At 26.6% G+C, this 25,191-nt stretch overlaps 1 protein-coding gene across 5 annotated transcripts; it reads left to right on the plus strand.

Moving 5' to 3' along the window:
- The first annotated feature begins 181 nt into the window (after window positions 1-181).
- Window positions 182-24,842, plus strand: LOC107438199 (ras-related protein Rab-32B). Of its 5 annotated transcripts, XM_043058005.2 has the most exons (10): window positions 340-521; window positions 2,414-2,542; window positions 4,394-4,426; window positions 8,544-8,640; window positions 10,943-10,999; window positions 11,095-11,127; window positions 12,329-12,356; window positions 15,811-15,885; window positions 16,752-16,860; window positions 20,775-24,842. In XM_043058005.2, the coding sequence occupies exons 2-10, from the start codon at window positions 2,422-2,424 to the stop codon at window positions 20,912-20,914; spliced, it is 693 nt and encodes a 230-aa protein (XP_042913939.1). In that variant the 5' UTR covers window positions 340-521; window positions 2,414-2,421; the 3' UTR covers window positions 20,915-24,842. The 5 variants fall into 5 exon arrangements, with proteins under 5 accessions (XP_071034603.1, XP_042913933.2, XP_042913939.1 ...); XM_071178502.1 differs by lacking the exons at window positions 340-521; window positions 4,394-4,426; window positions 20,775-24,842 and adding exons at window positions 182-326; window positions 5,424-5,456 and having other exon boundaries at window positions 16,752-16,906; XM_043057999.2 differs by lacking the exons at window positions 340-521; window positions 20,775-24,842 and adding an exon at window positions 183-326 and having other exon boundaries at window positions 16,752-16,906.
- Window positions 24,843-25,191: the final 349 nt, after the last annotated feature.

Consider the following 25,191-nt stretch of genomic DNA (forward strand, 5'->3'; position numbering starts at 1 on the left):
AACGTCTAAAAAATGAATCCAAATTTAAGAAAATTAGTTATATATACATTTAGAATTATTTATTTAAAAGCGAACGAAAAAATAATAAAGGGAATGGAATGGTAATAAAAAAAATACGAAACATCGCGCCAATAAATAACATTGTGAACTACATTTTCTTCTGCCACAGGTGTATCGATTTTTCCCAGCATGCAACAGAGAAACTTTTAAGGGTAGGGGCTACTTCTGAGAAAAAGAGGCAATAGTTGATGAGTCACAGTAAAACTTGTTTTTTACGTTTTAAATGGACAGGGGACAAATTGTGGAATAGTTGAAAAGATTTTTAGGTGAGTACTGTGTTAAATTTTTTGGCGCTATAATCAAAATTTATTATTATCTATTTTTATTACATTCCGACAAGTGACGACAACAGAAAAATTAGTTTTATCTTATTTATTGCAAGTTGGATTATCACGTGGTTTGAGTAAACAAATCAGTCGAGTGATTGCATGTCATTTCTCGTTACGCTTCCCATTGTTTACGTAAGATTGTCATTTTTGTTGATTTTTAGGATTTGTTTACTATTTTTTTACTATTTTTGTGTGGTTGAAAATACTAGTCAATTCATAAAAAAAAATTTTTTTGGTTGTTTTTTAAAATAAATATTGAAATATAACAAGAATACGCGATTTAGATTTTCATACACATTAGTAATATTTTTACAACAGTAATTATTTTCTGATATTTAATTTATTATTATTTTCTGCTAAAATAAAGAAATTCTTTGTATTTTTTATAATATATTGGTATTTATAATGTTGCTGTTCAATATTAATAATATTTTATCGTTTATTTTTAAATATTTAGAACAATTATGTTGTCATTATTATGTAAGTGTTCTACGTAGTCATGCTCTGAATTTTTTACTACTCTAAATGTACACAATTTACTTTTCAGACATTTGCACAGTCTATTTATTTAACTTTCCCATTCTATGTTGAATATTAATGAAATTTTAAATAGCATCTTCATTAACTTCTAACTTATGAAAATATAGTTTTTGTTTGTTTATTTTTAAATCAACAGAAAAAGCAGAATGCTTACGTCGAAAAATCATGTTATATTTTAAATTATTTTGCACAATGTTGATTTTTAAATAAAAATATTGTAACAAATAATTTTTGTTCAATATCGTTAATTATAGTCTATATTATATTAATTACAAAGATATGTGTATATTATCTTTTAATGCAATGCAATACCAATGTAATTGAAATTATTAAAAAGTTGTAATGAAAACAACTAAAAATTATTGTTTATGGCAGGGATTAGAACCATTTTATTAAAGTGGAATTAAATTCGGAATGGAAATAATGGAAATTAAATTCGGTGATGGTGCCAGTATTATAAATAAAACTGGAATCTTAACAATGCAAAGTGTGTATAAATTCTATCTTAAATTAATATGAATGACTTACACATAATTAAATATTTTCCTTGGTGGCAAATAAATTAGTAAAATAAATCCATCTAAGAAAATAACTATAGTAAATTATTCCAACTAAGCATATTATTATGAAAAATTTACAGACATAGAAAAAATGACAAAACTCAAATTTTTTCCTTCTCAAAATTTAATTTTTACTATTATTCAGTCTAAATAAATTTTTATTGGTACTAATACTGATAGATTAATGTAATGATTATGATTGAAATAATAATTTTTTTATTTTATTTTATTTGTAAAAAAAATTACACCTCTTCTAAACACTTTGTCATAACTCAAAAAACTCTTAAAATGAAATAAATGTAATACTGTTGACTCTTAAAATGTAATACTGTGAAGTGATACTCTAAGAAAGACTAAATTTGATTTGTAACTTGCTGTTCTAAAGCGCATCCTTGAAAAGATTTCTCTCATATTTTAATATTCAAGATAATTTTAGGACTCTCAGAGATTATTTCAGGTTATTTTAGAAATTTCAGATAATTTTTTATTTCAGATTAATTTAGAAAATATTTCAGAGGCATTTTTTCCCTATAGATGTTTTGCACTCCTGGTTTAGGTATTTTTAAAGCTTTGCTATGCAGTGTATTGGTAAATTGCAGACCTAATTATTTAAATTATGTGCTCACTACTATCATAAAACTTGATTTCCTTATAAAATTATAAAAATAAAATTATTTTTTAATTAAATAAATTTTTTAAATATATTCCGAATTTCCTTTGTTTAGAATGAATAAGAAAAAAATGTGGGAAATTCAGGGTAATTGCAATTAACCTTGAGAAATAAAAATTTTTACAAAGATGAATGTACTGAATTCTGTAACTTTTTTAAATCAAATTTTGTATGAATCCTTTTACTGTTCTTTAAGTGTCTTATAAATATAAAAAATAATGATTTTGTTATTGATGTATACCTAATATTTGTAGGTGCTAACATGAATAATCATTATACTACTCCATCTACTTATACTGAAGGTACAGAAGATCTAAATGAATCTAAGTATGAAATGAAAGAACTTATGTTTAAGCTACTAGTTGTAGGTGATTATGGTGTTGGTAAGTAGATAGAATACACATATATTTTTAAAATGGCCATTAGTGCTATTGTTATGATATTGTATCCTTTTTTAGCCTTTTTGCAATGTTAACAATGTTATATTACAATGGTGCAGAACATAAATAATACAGTAATACTGTTAAAGAGGATTATTCAAAATTATTTTTGACATATACATTTTCATAACTGATCAATTATAACTCTAAAATTAGTATATGTATACTCAGGAGTCTAGAAATATTGACTGCCTATACAATATAGTACAGTAATGCTGTTAAGGATGATTATTCAAAATTATTTTCAGCAAAAGCATTTTTTTTAACTGATCAATTATAACTCTAAAATTAGTTTTGTATACTCAGGAGTCTAGAAATATTAGCTGTCTATACAGTATTTTACAGTAATGCTGTTAAGGATGATTATTCAAAATTATTTTCATCAAAAACATTTTTTAACATCAATTATAACTCTAATATTAGTATATGTATAGTACAGAGTCCTGAAATATTGGCTGCCAATATTTAATGCTGTTAAGGACGATTATTCAGAATTATTTTCAGCGAGAAATTTTTTTTTTAACTGATCAATTATAACTCTAAAATTAGTATATGTATACTCAGAAATCAACAAATATTGGATACCTGGTTGCCAAACCATTCATCATAACTGGCACCTACTATTTTAGGAAAATTTTATATAAAAGGAAAAAGCATTTAACATTAGTATGGGTTAAAAAACCTATATTGATATTCTGATAATTATTTATTGTATAACCTTATATTTTGAACCTAAAAATTGGTCCAGGCTTCTAGAAATTTTACATTTTTATACACTATATACATGTTTATCGTAACATTATTTTGTTTTTGTGATATTGATACATTTTTAAAGATCCCATAGGTTGATTAATTGCAATATCATTAAATAACAAAGAATTTCTGTTTTTCGTAATAAGAAAAATACCCTGAAATTTATTTTTTTTCTTCTATTTTAATCATTTTTTATGTTATTTTATAATTTCCAAAAATTATTAAAATTGTTATTTTCAAAATTATTGTTTCTTTCTAAATATTTTTTTATATTTACCTATTAATATTTATTTTATATAAATGAATTCTGGTGAAAATTTTAAATCCATCATGTATAGTAGAAAGTGTAGGGTGTGACTCGATTGTTCCTTTTTTCTTTTCCAGGTAAAGCTCATTCATCATGTTATGCATAAAATATGACAGCCCAGACTTATTTTATAGTCATTTCCTTTATAATTTTTTTTTCTTCTTTCATTACATTTTGAAAATATTGTAGTTTCAGAAGAAAAACCTTTCTTTTTTTTAAAAAAAAAAAGAGAGAGAAAGAAAATTACTATGTTGAACTAATTTGTTCTTGATTATGTTTACATAAATGTTATACATATTGTCTTCTAACCTTTTAGTTCATTAGAGATAGCAGGATCACTTATGAAGTATTTATCTTGCATAAGTGATCATGTTTCTGAAAATCTAATTTATTGCTTAAAAACAAAGAGATAATATTTTACAAAGGCTCTTTTTTTTTAAACGAAGTTGTATTGTTTTATATATATTATCTCTTTACAAGTATTTTACTTTCCCTCCATTCTGCTTTATTTTATTGAAAAGCAAAGACGGCTAAACTAGAATTTCTTTTAAAAGCAAATTTAACTAATTAAGTTAGAAAGAAGTAGCAAATTCAACCTTGTAAGTTTTGGGGGTTTCCCCCCCCCCCAAAAAAAAAACTTAAGTAAGTTCATTTTCAACTTCATATGTATTTTTTCATTTTGATTATATTGTTTAAAATATGTATATTTCAATGTTATCTTCTTCATTTTTTAGGTAAAACCGCCGTTATTAGACGTTATACTGAAGGTGATTATTATGATTTTTCTAAATATTTTGTAACGTTTAGTCTATTTTTACTGAATGAAATTGTTTGAAACGAATGTTATGATTACAAGTGCTATATCTATGTGTTGAAGAAAATTTCCACTGCTTGCTTCGAAACCTCGTTACTTTTCCACTTAACAAACCAGCCGTATTACTCTTTTTTTTTCCAAATGTATCCAGAAATATAGCTATAAGGGAATATTTTTGTTACAAATTTTTCTTTGTTCTTGTTCCTTTTCATTAAACAATTAAGTTTTACTCTTTATTTATTTTAAAGGTTTTCAGAAATATTACTAGAAGAGAACATTTTTGTTAAAAATTCTCTTCTGTTACAAATCTTTGTTTCTCCAAGCTTCTTCCTTTTCAACTCAAAAAACCAGTTTAACTCTTTCTTTTTTTCTCAAAAGGATTTAAAAATGTCACTCAAAGAGAAGGTTTTTGTTACAAATTCAGTTAGATGAAAATGCAATTTTATATTTTCTTAACCTCTATAAGCTTTAGAAAACATTTTGGTATTAAGTTTTAGCATGAATAGTAGTATATTTCATTTATGATATGCTGCTTCTTATTTAACATTTAATGAAGGGAGAAAAAACGATTTAATATAGTTTAAAAAATAGAAGAAAAAAAGTCTTCTTCAGGCTGCTTAAACTCAAAACTCTAATATGTTTACTCACCGCATGTAATATTTAACTGATTGCACTGGAATGAAACCGTATTATTTTCCTTTATTTAATCTTGCATACCTTAATTTTGATCCACTCATAATTACACTTCTGCACATTGTCCAGTTGAAAATATTTTTCAAAGATGGCACTTTGCCCATTGTTATATCAGAGTCAATTCAACTGTTNAAAAAAAACTTAAGTAAGTTCCAGTTTCAATAAGAAAAATTCTCTTTAACTTCATATATATTTTTTCATTTTGATTATATTGTTTAAAATATGTTTATTTCAAAGTTATCTTCTTCATTTTTTAGGTAAAACCGCCGTTATTAGACGTTATACTGAAGGTGATTATTATGATTTTTCTAAATATTTTGTAACATTTAGTCTATTTTTACTGAATGAAATTGTTTGAAGCAAATGTTACGATTACAAGTGCTATATCTATGTGTTGAAGAAAATTTCCACTGTTTGCTTCGAAACCTCGTTACTTTTTCACTTAACAAACCAGTCTTATTACTCAATTTTTTTTTTTTCAAATGTATTCAGAAATATAGCTATAAGGGAATATTTTTGTTACAAATTTTTCTTTGTTCTTGTTACTTTTCATTAAGCAATTAAGTTTTACTGTTTATTTATTTCAAAGGTTTTCAGAAATATTACTGGAAGAGAACATTTTTGTTACAAATCTTTGTTTCTCCAAGCTTCTTCCTTTTCAACTCAAAAAAACAGTTTAACTCTTTTTTCTCTCTCAAAAGGATTTAAAAATGTCACTCAAAGAGAAGGTTTTTGTTACAAATTCGGTTAGATGAAAATGCTATTTTATAATATTTTCTTAACCTCTATAAGCTTTAGAAAACATTTTGGTATTAAGTATCAGCATGAATGGTAGTATATTTCATCTATGATATGCTGCTTCTTATTTAACATTTAATGAAGGGGAAAAAACTATTTAATATAGTTTAGAAAATAAAATAAAAAAAGTCTTCTTCAGCCTGCTTAAACTAGAAACTCTAATGCAGGTGTCCCCAACCCTATGCCCGCGGGAACCATGGCACCCGTTGATCGATCTAGGTTAGCCCGCTGCTTGTGCCCAACGATAAAATATTTCAGTTTTCCATTTTCGCGATAAATGCTATGCAAATACATACTGAGGTACGCTGGCTCAGTAAAGGCAAAGTACTTGATAGAAATGAGTACTTGATAGTCATGAAAAAAATGATAGGTGACAGGGAAATTGACTTATTAACATTTGTCATCAACCTCAAATTGCTTCATGATCAATTTAAAAAGCGCTTTCAACAATTTAATATCATCGAGCTTTTGATAACTTTTTTGTTAATCCTTTTATCAACCAAATAAACGTAACCGTAATAGCAACATACATTTCAGAATTTCTTCAAGTAAAGCGAGAAGAATTGGAGATAGAAATTGTGGATCTTCAGAATGACATTATCCTCAAAACTATTATATCACATGAGAAATTCTGGAATATAGTTGAAGGAATAAACTCCATTCTTTAAAAGAGCATCATATTCTCCCAATTATATAGCGCTGGCCATAGAAATGCCATACCAAACACCACATTAACTGTATTTTATAAATAATTCTTATACTTCGTATGTTTTGAAGGCAATTTAGTAATCATTTATTTTACACAAGAATATTAATACTAATTATATTCATATGTTAAATTAATTTTAAAAATTAAATTTTTTGTGCACTATATGTAGTGTGTATTATTGCCTATGTCTACCAACTATAAATTTATCTTGAAAAAATAAATGGTGCCCGCCATTTGACCGATATTCTGGTATTTGCTCTTAGGTACAAAAAGGTTGGGGACCCCTGCTCTAATGTGTTTACTCCCCGCATGTAATATTTAACTGATTGCACTGGAATGAAACCATATTATTTTCCTGTATTTAATCTTGCATACCTTAATTTTCACGCATAACAACACTTCTGCACATTGTCCAGTTGAAAATATTTTTCAAAGATGGCACTTTGCCCATTGTTATATCAGAGTCAATTCAACTGTTGCAATTTTAACATCAATTGTTTCTGTTACAGAATGTGCTTGTTACAATTTGACATACATCAAATACACAAATTTCCAAATTTGACAGAACAGTTAAAGATAAATTCATTGGAAATTAAAGATAAATGAATAATTTAACCCCTAGAATTCACATTTTCCTTTTGTGAATTAAATAATTGTTTTTATTTTTATGATGCTCTTAAGTTCTATTAGTGGTAGTAAGAATGATTGGTGAATTTTTTAATTGTGTCACGTAACAGTCTACTGATACTTACATTTTCCAGCAATAAGTCTACAAGTTTGTGTTGTCAATTCAACTTAAATAATATATATTCAACTTAAATAATATATATTCAACTTAAATAATATATTCAACTTAAATAATATATATTCAACTTAAATAATATATATTCAATTTAAATAATATATTCAACTTAAATAATATATTCAACTTAAATAATATATTCAACTTAAATAATATTTTTCTGGAAATTCGTCTAATAAAATTATCAGTTAGGGAGTATGACCCCACCTAGCTTCATCCGCTCTCCCTAGAACCTTTTTAAATTTCATCAAATAAAGTTAATATGATATTCATATTTATTATTATATTTATTTATACTAATATTTAATAATGTTTATATATACCAATGGTACATCATGGTTAAAAAATATGATGCCCTTTGCCATTTAATAGTAAGGTGACCTGAATAGAAATTCTGTGTACCTGTTTGAAACTTTGTGTTTCATTTAATTTTGACCATTAATATTATGAAGTCATCATGACAGCAATGGACATTTTTAAAATAGGAGGGATTTAACATACAAATTATACATTTTTATGATTCTTTTCATTTGAGTGAGTGAGTGTTGTTAATTTTTGGCGCAAGAGCCATAGTTTGGTTATACCGTGCCTAAAACTAGGTTAAAAGGGCATATAACATAGTTAAAATTAAAACACAAGGTTAAAATCTATGTAACTTAGTTTAAATCCAAACACGAGGTTAATTTGAAGAATCTTGGTTACAATCAAAGCAACTGAAGTAATTTAGCTAAAATCAATATAATTAGATAAGACTGGTTAATTTATTAGAATTTGAACTAAATTGAATTATAAAATCCGATGTCTATAAGCTAAAGCATTAAGTTAGGATGAGGTGTGTCTCCAAGTAAATACAATAAAGTTGGAAAGTAGCAGTTAAAGTACTGGCTTCTTTTTAATTTAAATTTTAAACACTGTGTCAAGAAATGTTTCACTGTAAGAGGTTCCTGGCAAAAATTGCATGTTGGAGCAGTTTCATTTAAATCAAATTAATTTTGATATTACAATTTTTTTCTGCTGCCACAATTGTTTATTATTATCTGATTCATATGTTCATTGTTTTTTCAACAGGCACATTTACTCAAAATTATAAAATAACTATTGGTGTGGATTTTGCTATCAAGGGATTGCAGTGGGATGAAAAAACTATAGTTACTCTTCAATTATGGTAATTTTATAACATTTAGTTTTTTCTATTGTCTAATTCCGGATTATTATTTTCTAATTAATTATAAAGGTTAGGTCATTTAACAGTTGTTGGTTCATATAGTGCTGAAATATTTCTTGAGTTCTTATTAGCTAATTGTTTAAAACTACTGTGAAAATAGTTTAAGTTTTGTTTGCTGTTTTTAATTTTAAAGTTCATATATTTATAAAAATTAGCCTCTAAAGATAATTGCATGTATTTTCAAATAAAATATACCATGTAGGTTTTAAAAACTAGTGTGTCATACAATTTAGTAAATTGTGAATTAAAATTAAGAGGCTTTTAATTAAAGAATTCATATATTTATAAAAATGAATCTCCTAATAAATCTATATTTTTATTAGATCAAAATGCAATGTTATGTTTTGATAGAATGAAAATATTTTAAAATCTGTGGCGGATTTTGTAAATTGTAGCATTTATTATAATCTATATTACCTGATGAACAATGTTTTTCTATTTCATAATTAGGTAAAATATATTGTTGCATCCTCTGTTTCTTTTTAATTAATTTGAAACTGTACCCACTGTTTGAATAACTAAAGTGTAATATAACTTGACTTCTCATAACTGTTAGTGAATTTTATTAATAGGGGTGAATTTATTAATTGATATGAAGAAGTTAACTAATGGGAGTCAGAAAACTTTCAAGACTTTTCAAAATGAATATAAATAAAGTTTTTTTTAGTACCAAAATTGTGTATATTATAGTTAAAAAAGAAAAATTTAAAAAAAACTTTGTACTTCCATGCACAATAACTATCTGTAACTTTTATTCAGTGAATCTCTTAGTATATTTTAAAAGATTAAGATTAGAATCTAAGATTTCTAAAATTTTGCCATTCATGTTCAGAAAAAATCTATGCCACTCTATTACTTTTACATAAATAAATATAATTAAACTTACGAATTAAAAATTAACCTTTTTGTCTTAAATAACAGTGATAATAAATATTCATTTCAACCATTAAAAGTCAAAATACCGTAAACAAAGTATTTTATTTCTACAACAACAAGGTAAATATTGTTGCTGAAGTAAGATCATCATACATGAGTATTTTAATCACTATTTTAAATTATTGTACTTTTTTTTACTTTTATTACCTTAGCCTTTATTTTTCTTGACAAAAATGATTTTACTATTTAAGGATCTATTAAAAGAAATTTTCAGTTTAAAAAAAAAGGAAAATATTCAGCACACTCTTTTAGAAAGAAAAAAAATTAATCTAGTGCATTAAGAATTTTCAAATTTTTCGGAAAAGGGTCCCTGTAAAAGGCCACAAATTATTTTTATATAAATAACTTAAATGTTATTGAATGTAATAAGAACATTATCAATTTGTTTAAAAAATTAAACAGCAAAGTACAGCAAATTATTTAGGGAGTCAACCCAGGTTAATTGGCCCACTTTTTAATTCATATTTCGCTAAAAAATTAACCATATAGCTTGACTTTTTTTATAAGATAAGTCACTTACTTTCACCCTTTCAGGAATTTTTTTTTTTTTTCAAAATGCTCAGTTGGTATTTTTTTTAATAATAATTAAAAAAAAAAAAACTTTGAAGAATGAATCAACATGGCCCGAAGCTGAAGTAACTTGATCCATCACATGGGACGAGTCAAATCTTATAATTAAATTATATTCAGAAACAATATTGAAGGATAACTGTTTCCCAATATAGTAACAGCTTTATTATCTTTTGCATTTAATATCAAAAATTAATTTTGACAGAATAAAAGATTAGATAACTCAATTCTTATGGGAAATTTTGTTTTAAAAAATTAAATTAGTTAAGTTTTAAATTTTCTCTGAGATTCACTGTAGAGAAATAAGTTATGTTATTTTTAAGCCATTTATATACAGTTGAATTATTGTTTTCAATTTTTAAACAAATCTGATTTGCGTGTGCTCTTAATGTGTTTTAGTCAAAGAAAGTTTTCTTTAAAAAAGTGTACAAAATTTCAATTTATTTTTTTTAAACATTTTTTTGACCTCTACATTTTAGAATTTTAACTTCAGTGTTTTTTCAAAGTTTATTTAAATAACTTAGAAAAGTTGTTTTAAAATTTCTTATGCTAGTTGTGTAGGTTTTTGCAATTTTTGATTGCAAAAACAAAAGGCCACACATTAGGTATATGAGAGCCCACTTAGGTACCTGAGCCACAGGTTGTATACCTCAATGTTGCAAAAATTACTTTGAAAATAAAATTTATGAATATTATGATTATTTAAATATTTCATTATTACTTTTATTTATTTAAGGGACATAGCTGGCCATGAGCGATTTGGATATATGACAGGAACCTATTATAGGCATTCGTAAGTTAATGTTTTCCTTTCACTTATCTCCTATTTTTAATAGTCCCATCTAAAGTTTTAAACCTGTGAAATTTATTTTCTTTTACCTTTTTTAGGCAAGCAGCTATAATAGTTTTTGATTTAATTAGGTATGTATTATTTTTTTCTCATAGTTTCATTTTTTATACTTACAAAAAGGTTTCAGTAATAATTTGCTAATTAGATTGCTGTATGTAAATAATATACAAGAATTTATGTAAGTAGATAATTTTTAGTTTGGAAAATTTTTATATATTTTACAATAAAAATATTAAGAATAGTTCAAACTTTTTTTGAGCTTTTTTATCAAACCAATTATAATTTACTGAACATTCTATTTCATTAAGTATAATTTTGAAATATTCAAAAGCTAGCTTGTTTTTATTACATTTCAAGTGCAATAAGAGAGGTTTCCCCATAATAGAAGATTAATTTTTGTAAAGCTCTATAACGAGAGTGAAATAAAGTAAGAAATTATATACTTTTGCAAATCAGTAGTGTGATATTACAGGTACCTTTCTTGTTCTTTGTTCTCATTACTTAAAATTTTACCTATATAATTTTATGGTTCCCTTTTTCATAATGTGGTTACTGTATATGTTGTCTATAAAGTAAGAATTAAATTTGCTTTTATTTTACTTCTCAATTTCCAATAATGTGTGACCTTATTTTAAACATAAAAAAAGTTGTCCTTGACATTTGGAAATAGTACTTCTATAATAAATCTGCTACTGTAGTATAACTCTGCTACTACAGTTGTACTATGGTAGTTGGAGTGTCAAGGCTTAAATTTTACATTTTATTGCTAGAAAATTAGTTCATAATAATTGTAGGAACCCTGAAAGGATAGCTTGAGGTCAAAAACTCTTGAACTTCAAGTTTATCCTAAAGTAAGTGCATTTAAACATAGTTATTTATTTTTTAAAAACATTTATTTCTTGTCAGTGATGAAGAAGTACTAAAGCTTAGACAAAGTTTAAATTGTTTCATCATTTTATATGTACTGTATATAATTCAATAATTTTTAATTAACTTTAGTGGAGCATTTTATAAAAGAATATGTTATACAAGTTAGTCTTACTTATTTTCTGACATATGCTAATCACAATTTAGTTAAATTCTTCTTTTTGATAGTAAGTTCTTTTTTATATCAGTTCTACTGCCTGGTAATCAATTAACACTCTTTGTCACTAATTAAAAATATTGAACCAAACTTTTGTTCCAATCAAAAATTTGATTTTTAATTAAAGTTATAGGTAAAGTAAGATGGTTTGTTTCTATTTCTCTTATTTTTTCTTCTCCTTATTTTAGATTAGCCACATTGGATTCAGTGATAAAAGTAAGTAAATCAAAATTTTTCTACCATTTTATTTGTTATAATTCTTTAGATAAATGTTGTTTTATTACTCCTATTTTTTCTCATTGTATCTGTTACAATTTGTATAATGTTTTAATTTCTCATGTGTCAAATCTAATATATTCATCTAGTCTTTTTTTTTGACGCATGATTTAGAGCAGCTTCATTATTTTTTTGCAAATTTTTCCTTTATGTTATTTAATGTTAATAATTACAAAGCTTTTTCCTTAATGTAAACAAAATAAACTAAATATTACTTGGAATCTCAAAATTCATTTCTCTTGAGAAAGAATTTTTTTTAGCCCTTTTAAGCAGATAATACAGGTGTCTCTTTTTATATATATATATATATATTTTTTTTTTGGCACTTTAATTATAAGCCAAAATATATTTTGGTATTTTTTAATTATGGGAAACAGTCTAGATTTACAACTATATGATTTACAATCTCATCAGTAAAAAACACCTCGAAATACTTTAGTGGATCAGAAATATTTGTAACGCAAGCTTTCATGCCCACATCACCAGTAAAACTAAATCGGCTAGGAGCGTGAGAACTTGAATCAATTTTACACTACTGTCAAACACTCGAAAAATCTTCCTTGAATCATCTTCTGAGCTTGATATACTGTGAAAGAAAATCCCCCCTTCATTATGAAAAGAAATTCATGGAACCCTTATTGCCATCTGTAGATAGTAAAACAAACTAAATTTCGCGAGTAAGATTTGTTTGTAACAGAATCAATGCAGAATAATAATGGTGAACGAGCTCAACTCGTCAGCGTGCATTGGGGAAAAATTTCACTATGTGAGTAGTGCTCGTTTCTAACCATTTCGGTCGAAATCTTACTCCCGAGCGGAACTCGTTTGCGCGCATTATGAAGCATGATTCAATTACGAGCTGAATCTGTTTATAACCATCAAAGGGTTAATTCAGAACAAGACACCGTTGTTGATGCTAAATTTAATAACTTATTAAAATACTGAATACTAGGAGGCTCCACCCCCTGCTCGCTAACGCTCGCCAACCCCCGAGAATTGCTACGCAATCCTATGTGGTTCACGTCGTGAACCATGGCTCGCTGCGCTTGCTCGCCAGTGAACACAATGTTCAAGCACAAAGACATAATATATTATCATCAAAGACATAGTATTTTATCATCAAAGACATAGTATTGTACTTATGTAGAAGANTATTTAATGTTAATAATTACAAAGCTTTTTCCTTAATGTAAACAAAATTAACTAAATATTACTTGGAATCTCAAAATTCATTTCTCTTGAGAAAGAATTTTTTTAACCCTTTTAAGCAGATAATACAGGTCTCTTTTTATAAATATATATATTTTTTTGGCACTTTAATTATAAGCCAAAATATATTTTGGTATTTTTTAATTATTGAAAACAGTCTAGTAGTTACTGAAAAAAATCTCATAGATTATTGGAATTATATTTGTAGTGAAATATAGAATGGTAAAAATATAAATTTTTATCATTCATATTTAAAAATGTATCAAGAATTAATTTTGTAAATTAAAGAAATTTCATTGATGAATAACTGTTTCTCTTAGATCTAAATAAGTGCAAATTTGAAAAAAATATTGTTTGGAAGTAAGCTGTGTTTGGAAAGTTTTACCCTTAACCCTTTGGCGGTTAGGGAAATGAGCAGTTTTTGTTTACTTAATTCGTGCAGTATTACGAGTAAACAGTAGTCGAAAGTGGCAGCTGTTTTCCCCCGCGGTTCTTCCGAAAATGTCACCCTTCTCTGGCAATGCCGTAGATAGCTCGACTCACAAATTTTAAGAATTTCGTAAAGTATTTGTAGTACATAAATAACAAATAACAGTTTTTACGTACTTTAAAAATATTAATAAATTATAATTATTAAATAGTAAATTATAAATGATTATAATCAATTATACAAGTAATAATTAATTCTAAAAGCACTAAATAAATACAACTAATGTAAAACTTAATGAAGCATTTAAATGCAGTAATTACCTAAAAATATTTTTGTGTGTAATATACTTTAAACATGGAATTGCACATAATGGGTCATTACAATGCAAAATTAATGTTGCAAAAAATACTCTCACTTCATTTGCATTAGTTTCATTCCAATGATGAATTTGGTAATGTTCTTCGCTCTTTAATTTATTTAAATTTTCAGCAGCAAAAATGTTGGTTTCAGTAACAATATGATTTACAATCTCATCAGTAAAAAGCAGCTCGAAATAATCTAGTGGATTAGAAATATTTGTAACGCAAGCTTTCATGCCCACATCAACAGTAAAACTAAATCGGCTAGCAGCGTGAGAACTTGAATCAATTTTACACTACTGTCGAACACTCGAAAAATCTTCCTTGAATCATCTTCTGAGCTTGATATACTGTGAACAAAGTCTTCATCAGACTAAAAACTTGATAAGCTTTCTTATCATAATTATCTAACTTTCTCTTTTGAGCCATTTTACTTCACAAACACCCTAAAAAACTCGCCAAATATGCATAAAAAGAACAAGGTTAAAAAAGAAAATCCCCCTTCATTATGAAAAGAAATTCATGGAACCAATACTGCCATCTGTAGACAGTAAAACTAACTAAATTTCGCGAGTAGGATTTGTTTGTAACAGAATCAATACAGAATAATAACGGTGAACGAGCTCAGCTCGTCAGCGTACATTGGAGAAAATTTTCACTGCGTGGCTAGTGCTATCGTTTCTAACCATTTCGGTTGAAATCTTACTCCCCAGCGGAACTCGTTTGCTCGCTAATGCGCGCAAACGAGCTCGGACGAACGGTTCGGCTCGCAATTGAATCGTACTTCTTAATAGAAGCACAATTAAATTGCGAGCTGAACCCGTTTATAACCATCAAAGGGTTAATTCAGAATAAGACACCGTTGTTGATGCTAAATTTAATAATCATAAGTTATTAAAATACTAAATATAGTATATTAAATAAATATAATATATTTTTCACTTATTTTGATCTAACTAAATACAAAATCAAAATAATTAAAAAGTATGAAAAATATGTTAAATTGTACGTTAAATGGTTGACCCTCAGGGTAATTGTACACAATGTCTAATATTATCTCGTGTGGGTGAGTAGTCTCTCTCTCTCTCTTGCTTCACTGTTAGATGCTACTTAGAGGGGTATGTCATTGAGTCATTGATTACGGTTTTGTTTTTCACAAGATTCTCATACTGTAAATGTTATTATTGTTCTTTTCTCATTTTTGTTTTTGGAGTTCACTAAACCAGTCATACACTTTTGTTTCTCATATTTTCTGTTTTTAATTGTATATTGCCTAAGTCTGACGTCATCCTGGTCAATGTTAACTCTGTTATTTGTAAAACATTGTTGTAAAATATGTTTGAGGTATATTAAAACTAAATATAACACCACAATCTCTGTTTTCCTCTTTATCTAGTGGCATGATGATATAAAAGAAAAAGTTGCTACTCCTAATGGAAAACCTTTACCAGTAATACTTCTTGCTAATAAAGTAAGCAGTTAATATATTATATTTTAATCTTTTTGTTTTTTTGTGGTTAGGGTTAAAATTTTGAGCCACACACTTGGGATTTGTGATCAATAAGTGTGTTTAATGGTCAAAAATCAATAATTCAGGAAATAATTAACACACTTAAAACTTTAATTGTATTATTATATATCCGCCGTTTGATATTTTATTTTTAGATCAATTGAAATCCCGCAATTCATTGTATTTTTAAACAATTACATAAAAAAAAAATTTTAAAAAAATGTAGGGTTGTTTAACAGAAATTTTGTGATTCAGTTAAAGTACTAATACTTTGTATTTGAAGCTAATTTTAACACATCTTCACTAAAATGCTGCTTAGAATCTTTATCTTCTAATTATTTAAATTATATTTTCATGATTAATATGAGTTCTATTAATTAAAATAAATTATGTTTTTTATAAAAATTTCATTTTTAATAACTTTTGTTTCTACTTCAATTTTCTACTACTGTAATCAAGCAGATAAGGCATATTTAATTTCATAAGCTTAATAAGTAATTACTTTTAAGTTCAAGTTTTTAATTTAAACTATAAGTCATTCCACTGTATTTGTGTTACATACAGAATATTTTACAATCAAACTTTAAAGTCATTGTTTTTTAAAAAATTGCAAAAAAGAAATTTTTTATTTATTTTTTATAAAAAATTTTTAGTTATGTTTAACAGTTTCGACCTGTGTAAGAATCACTAGTTAAATACTGATGAATAACACCGTAATTTTATAAATAATTATTTATAATTGTTAATGTAGGCTTAATTTTTCTGTGAAGCCTGGTTGAACAGTTGGCATTATTCTCTTATTAATATGATCTTGTTTTATTTTTTAGTGTGATATTCCTGGTGTTACTATCCCTACTGATTATCTGACTCAATTCTGCAAAAAGAATAATATTCTAGCTTGGTTTTTTACTTCTGCAAAAGAAAATATTAATGTTGGTAAGAAAAATAACATTTAATAGCCCTTTAGTACGCATTTAATAGGTTTTTAATTTTGAAAGGTGGAAAGATAAGTAATGTGTAATGTATTTTTTTGACATATCAGCTTTTGTAATTTTAACTCCTGTTTTTTTTTTTTCTGCTTTATTTCATGCTTTTAGCAGCTAACTTTTAACATAAATTATGTGAATTTATAATCATCTGAGAAATTAGTATATCAATGAAATATCCGTATCGTTAACACAGACACATAGACTAAAGAGAGAAAAAAAAAGGATTCTATCCACATAAAAAAATTATTAAAAAAAATTCAAATATTTGATTTTATGTATAACTGTATTTAAATCATTTCTATCTTTGTACAATTAATGCAATACTTGAGCTTTTGAATGCTTTTCAAAAATTATCATCAATTTCAGACTTAAAAATACAGTCAAGTCTTCAATAGTGCCCAACATCAACTGGATTACTGAAAGCTTCGTTTAAACTAATCTTCCTATCATGAAATTGCATTTGTTTTAAAATAACCATTGTTCAAGGCAGCAAAAAATAATGTGCATTCACAAAATACACTTCTCCAATATATATAAAATTATTCTTCAATGCAACATGCTAAATACCTAGACAATGTGCATCTATTTAAAGATCTTAGTTTTTTAGAGAAAAATTTTTTAAATTTTTTGCACGTCTTAAATTATACATGGGAAGNGTGACCATGTCAAGTGTGTATGATCGACGCTACTGAAAAAAAGTTAATTCAAGTATGAGTGGTTAATAAAAAAAGTCAGTGACCAAAATTGTTACTAAGAATCTATCAGAAGGTATTGAGGTGAAAGTTGGCAACTGTTTCAATTTAAAATGGTTGACTGGTAATAAATTTAAAATGATAATCAAGCCACAACATCCAGTAATTGATTAATTTTCTTAAATAGAAAAGTGGTCGAAATTTCAAAATTATATTTAAGAACAATTTAAATTTCACTGTCTAAATGCTTCTGCCACTTTAAATATTAAATAAAAGTCTCCCGGCAGAGTTGTTTTTAAATATCTAATTGATATCACAGTATTATATAGAACATTCCCCCCTACCTACCTACTTCTGCCCGAATCTTTGCTTATTCTGACTTTGTATACCTAGCTTAAAATAAGCCTTAATGCAAAATTCAAACCTGACGTTTTTATGCATCATGAATTTTATTCTCGACTTGATGCCAATCACCCTTGTTTTTTTATATTTTTTTTTTATATATATACTTAGATCACTTTCCGAAATCAAGAGAGAGCAATGGAAGTCTTATTTTTCAGTACTGCTATTATTGACTAACATTTATCGTCAAAACATTTTAGTTTAAAATGTTAAATTTTAGTCTATCTTTACTAAAATTTAAGTCCTTGAGAATTTTATAATAAGTCTTAAAAAGTCCTTGAAAAGTACTTGAATTTTATTTTTATAGTAGAGCATGAACCCTGGTTCTTTTAATAAAAAAAATAATGTTTATATAAAACTTTCATTCTAAATAACTTTTGTTCCTACTTCAATTTTCTGTTACTGTAATCAAGCAGATAAGGCATATTTAAATTCATAAGCTTAAAAAGTAATTACTATTAAGACTTGAAGTACAAGTTTTTAATTTAAGCTATAAGTCATTCTACTGCATTTATGTTACGTACAGAATATTTTACAATCAAATTTTGAAGTTATTGTTTTTTAAGAAATTTCAAATAAGAAATTTTTTTATACAAAAATGTTAGTTATGTTTAACAATTTTGATCTGTATAAGGCTCACTAGTTAAATACTGATGAATAACACCGTAATTTTATAAATAATTATTTATAATTGTTAATGCAGGCTTAATTTTTCTGTGAAGCCTGGCTGAACAGTTGACATTGTTCTCTTGTTAATTATGACTATTAATATTAATATAATCTTGTTTTATTTTTCAGTGTGATATTCCTGGTGTTACTATCCCTACTGATTATCTGACTCAATTCTGCAAAAAGAATAATATTCTAGCTTGGTTTTTTACTTCTGCAAAAGAAAATATTAATGTTGGTAAGAAAAATAACATTTAATAGCCCCTTAGTAAGCATTTAATAGGTTTTTAATTTTGAAAGGTGGAAAGATAAATAATGTGTAATGTATTTTTTTGACATATCAACTTTTGTAATTTTTTTTAACTCCTGTTTTTTTTCCTGCTTTATTTCATGCTTTTAGCAACTAACTTTTTACATAAATCATGTAAATTTATAATCATCTGAGAAATTAGTATATCAATGAAATATCCGTATTGTTAACACAGACACATAGACTAAAGAGAAAAAAAAAGGATTCTGTCCACATAAAAAAGTTATTAAAAAAATTTCAAATATTTGATTTTATGTATAACTGTATTTAAATCATTTCTATCCTTGTACACTTAATACAATACTTGAGCTTTTGAATGCTTTTCAAAAATTATCATCAATTTTTGACTTAAAAAATACAGTCAAGTCTTCAATAGTGTCCAACATCAACTGGATTACTGAAAGCTTCGTTTAAGCTAGTCTTCCTATCATGAAATTGCATTTGTTTTAAAATAACCATTGTTCAAAGTGGCAAAAAATAATGTGCGTTCACAAAATACACTTCTCCAATCTATATAAAATTATTCTTCAATACAACATGCTAAATACCTAGACAATGTGCATCTACTTAAAGATCTTAGTTTTTTAGAGAAACATTTTTTTAATTTTTTGCACGTCATAAATTATACATGGGAGGAAAAAAATTTGTTTTTTTTCTAGTGAGAGTTATTTTTTCTAAGACATCTTAGTTACTTTCGTATCTCTGAATTCACATCTTAAATCTGTTTTTCTTTCCAAACTGTAGTTTTTTAACTGACATTTTTTGTCAAAATGTGCAAATTAAAAATCGTTATACATAACATAGGTTTACATAATTGTGTAAACGAATTTCTAGGGGAGTAGGGGATCATCAGGATTAAAACTGCATTGGAACCCATGCCCAGAAATGTCGTCAGACACAGCTATTATGACCTGTTCAGAAGCACAAATTTATTAAATGGAAGCACCCCTAGCGGGTTTCGGGCATGGGTTCCTATGCAGTTTTAATTCTGATGTTTTCCCAAATTCCTAGAAGCTTACAGCAACATTTATTATTATTTATTTTTTTAACGGCAGGCAGTGAACTTCTGTTCTTCACCTCGAAAGTGATGCTCATTTTAACATTACCCAGTGGGCACCTGTGAACCAAAGTCACAGAGGCGAGCAACATTACCCACGCCACACTGCCACAGATACCCATTCATAGGATGGGCCACATTCACACAACAGAGAACAACCCACAGAGAGGGAAACATCCATGCCCTGAGCGGGATTCGAACCCTCAGCCACAGTCAGGCACCGCAACATTTATGCAACCCTATGTTTTACATAAAACGTTTTGGAAAAATTTAACCAAAAAAAAAAAGGATAAAAATATTATTTTTCAAAAAAAAATTTCTTTAGCATTAAGAGCAAAACTAATTTCAGATTTAAAACTCCTCCTCACCCTACCCGAATTAGGCAAGATCAAGTATGTGTATAAATGCAACAAAAAATTTGCTTCCCAGTGTAATTAGCTGCAATGAAAAATAAGAGAATCTAATATTTCTGTCTTCTCTTTGATTACTGAAATTTGAATTATTAGATTGGAATTCTATTATATTTGAAAAAGCTGTAAGTGCTTTTGTTAGAAGGTATCTAAGGCTGCAGAAATATTTTTTAAAGAGTAAATTAAGATTGTAGAATTTATTTCTCTATTGAAATATTATTTTCATGAAAATTCCGTTTTTTTTTTTTTTTTACACACAAAACTTTTGGTTATTATACAAAGTATTGGTTATTTTATAATCTGCAACTTTTTTTGTTCCAGGTGAGGCTATCAAATATTTGGTAGAAAAAATCATTCATATGCAAGAAGATGATTATGAAATAGAAACAATTCCAAATGATTCCTTCCGTCTTTCATCTAATAAAAAAATTGTCCAGAAAAAAAAGGTAAAATGTTGTTGAGGAGCAATGTATGTAAAGAGAAATCTGATGTTTTTGCTCGATTGAGATCTGTTTAACGCAACAAAGGCGTCCTCCTGTTCCTGTATCCTTTAAAGGTCATTTTTACGAATGCTGACAGAAGGTATAATACAATATTGTTGCTGTATGATGAATTTTTTCCAAAGATATTTAATGTAATTAATGAACAAAAGATTGTACTCATCTTTATAAACCTACATTACTTCTAATTTATTTCATTATATTCATATCATTTTTTTTTTATTCAGTTCTGATCTTGGTATCAATATCAAACTTATGTTAGCCAAATGTATTTAGGTTTGTTTGGACAATTTATTTTAATGAAAGTGTGATTTTTTTTTTTTTACACAAGTGTATATATAGATTTCCAGTGCTTATTTACATTTTAATTTTTTTTCTATCCATATTTCTCATTCCATTTTTTATTGTTTTATTTTTATCAAACAAGAGTGTTTGATCTTAAAATTATATTCATTGATCTAGTTTTCTTCTTGAACGGTTGTTTTAACTATACTACAGTTTGCACAAAAGCTAAAGATGTATATTGTGCATTTATCAAAACTAATATTAGTGTTAGGAATATTTTATGTATGTCTAGCAATACATTTTTCCTAAATAAATTAATGCAATAAGGTACTTAAGAAATTGTAAACAATGAAACACTTTACGTAGTGATCATACTACTCACAAGGTTTATTTAGTTTTTAGTTTGCTAACAGTGCTAAAAAATATCTAACAATGCACCTGCATATTGAACTTGGAGGTAAATTATTATTTTTTTATTTCAAATATTTTCTAAATAGTTCAAGTTATTACAATCAATACTATAAAATTTAATTTTACTGTTTAGGCTGAAAAATGAAAACTTTTTTGGGCTGTTAAGAAATTCACAGATGTGTGTACCATAACTGTGAATCACTGTAATGCGTTTAGCGTTCGATGCCTTATAGAAATTGGAAAAAACTTTTATTTCTGTGATATGGACAATAAACGTCTTTTTTTTCTGTGATAATTGCCTGCCGACGTGTACATCACATCATTCGCGGTTTTGTGACAAAGGGTATTTGTTATGCATGCCACTTCTTTCCAGCCCAAATGGTTAATCTTCCAGAAAACTTTTTTTTAGTGAAAGTGAAGGTATATACATATATTGTACAAAAGTGTGGAAAAGTATTTATGAAAGACAATAATTTAAAGTTAGAATAAGTCTATAGTAATTGAAAAACTTTATTTATATAAATTTTTAGTTATGAATATTTTTGTATACCAAAGATTTTTATATAAATAGTTTCATAGTTTACTTTTTTTCTTTGCACTGTGTGACTAGATACTGTTTCTTCTCTTATTATTTTAAAGTACAATTACATCTAAGTTAATATTTATAATAGCTTAACTATATTAAACTTTGAAAAAGTTTGCGACCTTTCAAGATATATATTTATTAAAGAAAGCTTTGTCTTTTGAAAACATAATGAAATGATTATTTATATATATATAAAGTTCAGGTGGGTCTTGCATGCAAAAATTATCCCTCTTTCTGAACATTTTAGATAACTGTAGTTCTTAAGAAAAATAAGATAACTTAAAATTGTTTATAATTAAGTTGTAACATTTGGTACACTTGTTACAAATATTTTAATTTGCTAAACCATTTAACATGTACAGTGTTCAAAACATACCAACCCTGATAACTTTTAACCTAATAATCAACAAATCTTAATGGTTCAAAGGGGTGATCTCAAATTAATTAGTGCAAACATTATTTTAATTTACGAAATCCGACTTAAAAACGTACTTTCACTGAATAAACATACCTTTTTTTTTTATGGATTCGGATTTATTGGCCCCCAAAAGCAGCTGCAATCTGGGAAGTATGGTTCCCATAGTTTGGACCCCTTAATGTTAATTTTATATTTTGCCATATCTCGAGAACCTTTTAAGTAAATTGAAAAATTATAAAATTCACTTATTTTAAAATAATTCCCTGCAAAAAATAGTTGGGAAGTATTAATTCTTTTTTTATACATTATTTGATATTATTAATAGTTGAAAATTTTTTAATTCGATTTCTCAGAAACTATTTGACTGCTTTTGTTCAAATTTTATAATGTAAAATTGCATTCTTTAAAAATCATGTAAAAAATTTTATACCTTACAATTAGAAATATTTTCGATTTGCTAAAAAGCCTCGAGGTATGGTGAAATATGCAAAAAGTAAAATTAACATTAAGGGGCCAAATTTTGGAAAACTCTCCTGACCAAACGTTTAGAATGATTTATATTTCCCAGATTGTGGCTACCCACTCTGTTTTGTGCTTAGAAATCCGAATTCGTCAAAAGAATGGCATATTTATTCAGAGAGAGTACATTTTTGAGTTAGATTATAATTTGCATATTGCTCCTTTTGAGCCATTAATATTGAGTCTTAAAACATTCAAGATCTGATCATCAGATCAAAAGTTGCACGCTGTACATCTGTTACGGCTCACGAGTTCCAAAATAAAATTGCTATAAATAAAGAAATTTCAAACTTTAACTTGTCAGTTTCCTTATTTTTTCTACAAATTAGATATAATTGCCAGTTTATGCACTTTAACTAATAATATTGTTATTCTATATATTTTTAGTTCATGATTTCCATGTATAGCAACTAGTGAAGGGAATGAGTAGTTAAATATTACCTTATCTTAAATTATAAATAACTTTTTCAGGTTGTATTATACATATCCATTGCTCATTTTTTTCTTTTGTTAACAGGACCAATTGTATTCGATTTTAATTTTTACTGCCATTTCAAGACAGTGTTGAATATGAAGTACAATGCCTTGAGGTTTTAATCTTTGGCATGGTTGTGATTTTAAAAATGTTTCTTTTTTCTGTGTTTTTAAACATATTTGTTGTTTTGTGATTTTAATTGTTATACATTCCAAACTTTTATTTATTTGATTGTATTGTGTATTAAAAATATTAGTTTTTATCGATGACATGATTAATAGAACTGCTAAAAATTTTACAAGAATAGTACTTTTCATCATGAAGCAGTAGAATAGACTTCAAATTTTTGCTCACTTCTGATAAATAATTTGTGTAATGAGTAATATTGACTGTTTTGAAGTCTTAAATCATGTGGACATAATTCTTTATTCTGAGAGAAAAAAATTTTAATTTTAACGTTCTGAAATATTGATAGATTTCTTTTAGATTTTGTTGTTTAAAATTAAAAGTTAGTATAAGTATTTTTATATCCTTGTTAAAATTTAATTTTTTCCTCAGTATATATATCCATATGCAAGCAATTTTTGATTAGAATAAGTGGTTCATTGTAGTTTTAAATTTATCTATTAAGATAGTGCTACTGTTTAAAGTATTGGACTTGACTTTTCCACGTTTTATGTAATAATTGATAAAGCTTGCAAATTATAAACATAATTATGAGGTACTTATTTTTAAAAGCTCTTGAGATAAATGTGCTTATGTTCCAAAGACATAAAAATTAATTCCAATATAATAATAATATAATTATACTCAGAACTAATAATATAATTGAATTGTTTGTTTTAGGAACTAAGAAACTAAGGTCAAGATAATAACTAATAAGTTGTTGCAATATTAAAAATAAATTTAATAATTAAAAACAGTTGAATTATTGTCTATGGACAATCAGTATAAAATTGTTATTCATATCTTTTGAATTTGTAAACAATATGAATATGTTATTCATTGTCGAATTATGAGTATCTAAATGCCAGTCTTCATTGATTAAATGTTAGTGCCTTTTGCTTTAAAAAATGTTAAATTGTCATTCTATGCTAAATCCGTCCATTTTACAGATCTTACGGTACAACTGAGTCAAGCTTGAAATATTTACAATGTAAAAGCTTTGTTTGTTATTAAAGTATTACATATCCTATCTTAACTTTTTTTATTGTCTTATGCACATTATGCCACATGAAATTTACATACATTCTCAATGGATCTGTAAAACAAAAAGAAATTTTTTTTATAATGTTGGAAAAATATTGTTGAATACCCCTCAAACTTTAGTAGACTAATTAAGATTATACTTTTTCATGCTGAACTATTGATGAATTATATTTTCTTAGCTGAAATGCCTAATGTTGAGATTTGTCACAGGATTTGTAATAGCTGCAGGAAATGTTCACTTGGGTCATTTTGCTAGAAAGCATCGTTATATATGTATATACAGACATAGCAAAATATCTATTCCCTGTTGGATCTTTCATTAGTATCAATAAGGA

This window comes from Parasteatoda tepidariorum, chromosome 3 (genome assembly GCF_043381705.1).
Source record: "Parasteatoda tepidariorum isolate YZ-2023 chromosome 3, CAS_Ptep_4.0, whole genome shotgun sequence".
In the NCBI taxonomy this organism is placed as follows: domain Eukaryota; kingdom Metazoa; phylum Arthropoda; class Arachnida; order Araneae; family Theridiidae; genus Parasteatoda; species Parasteatoda tepidariorum.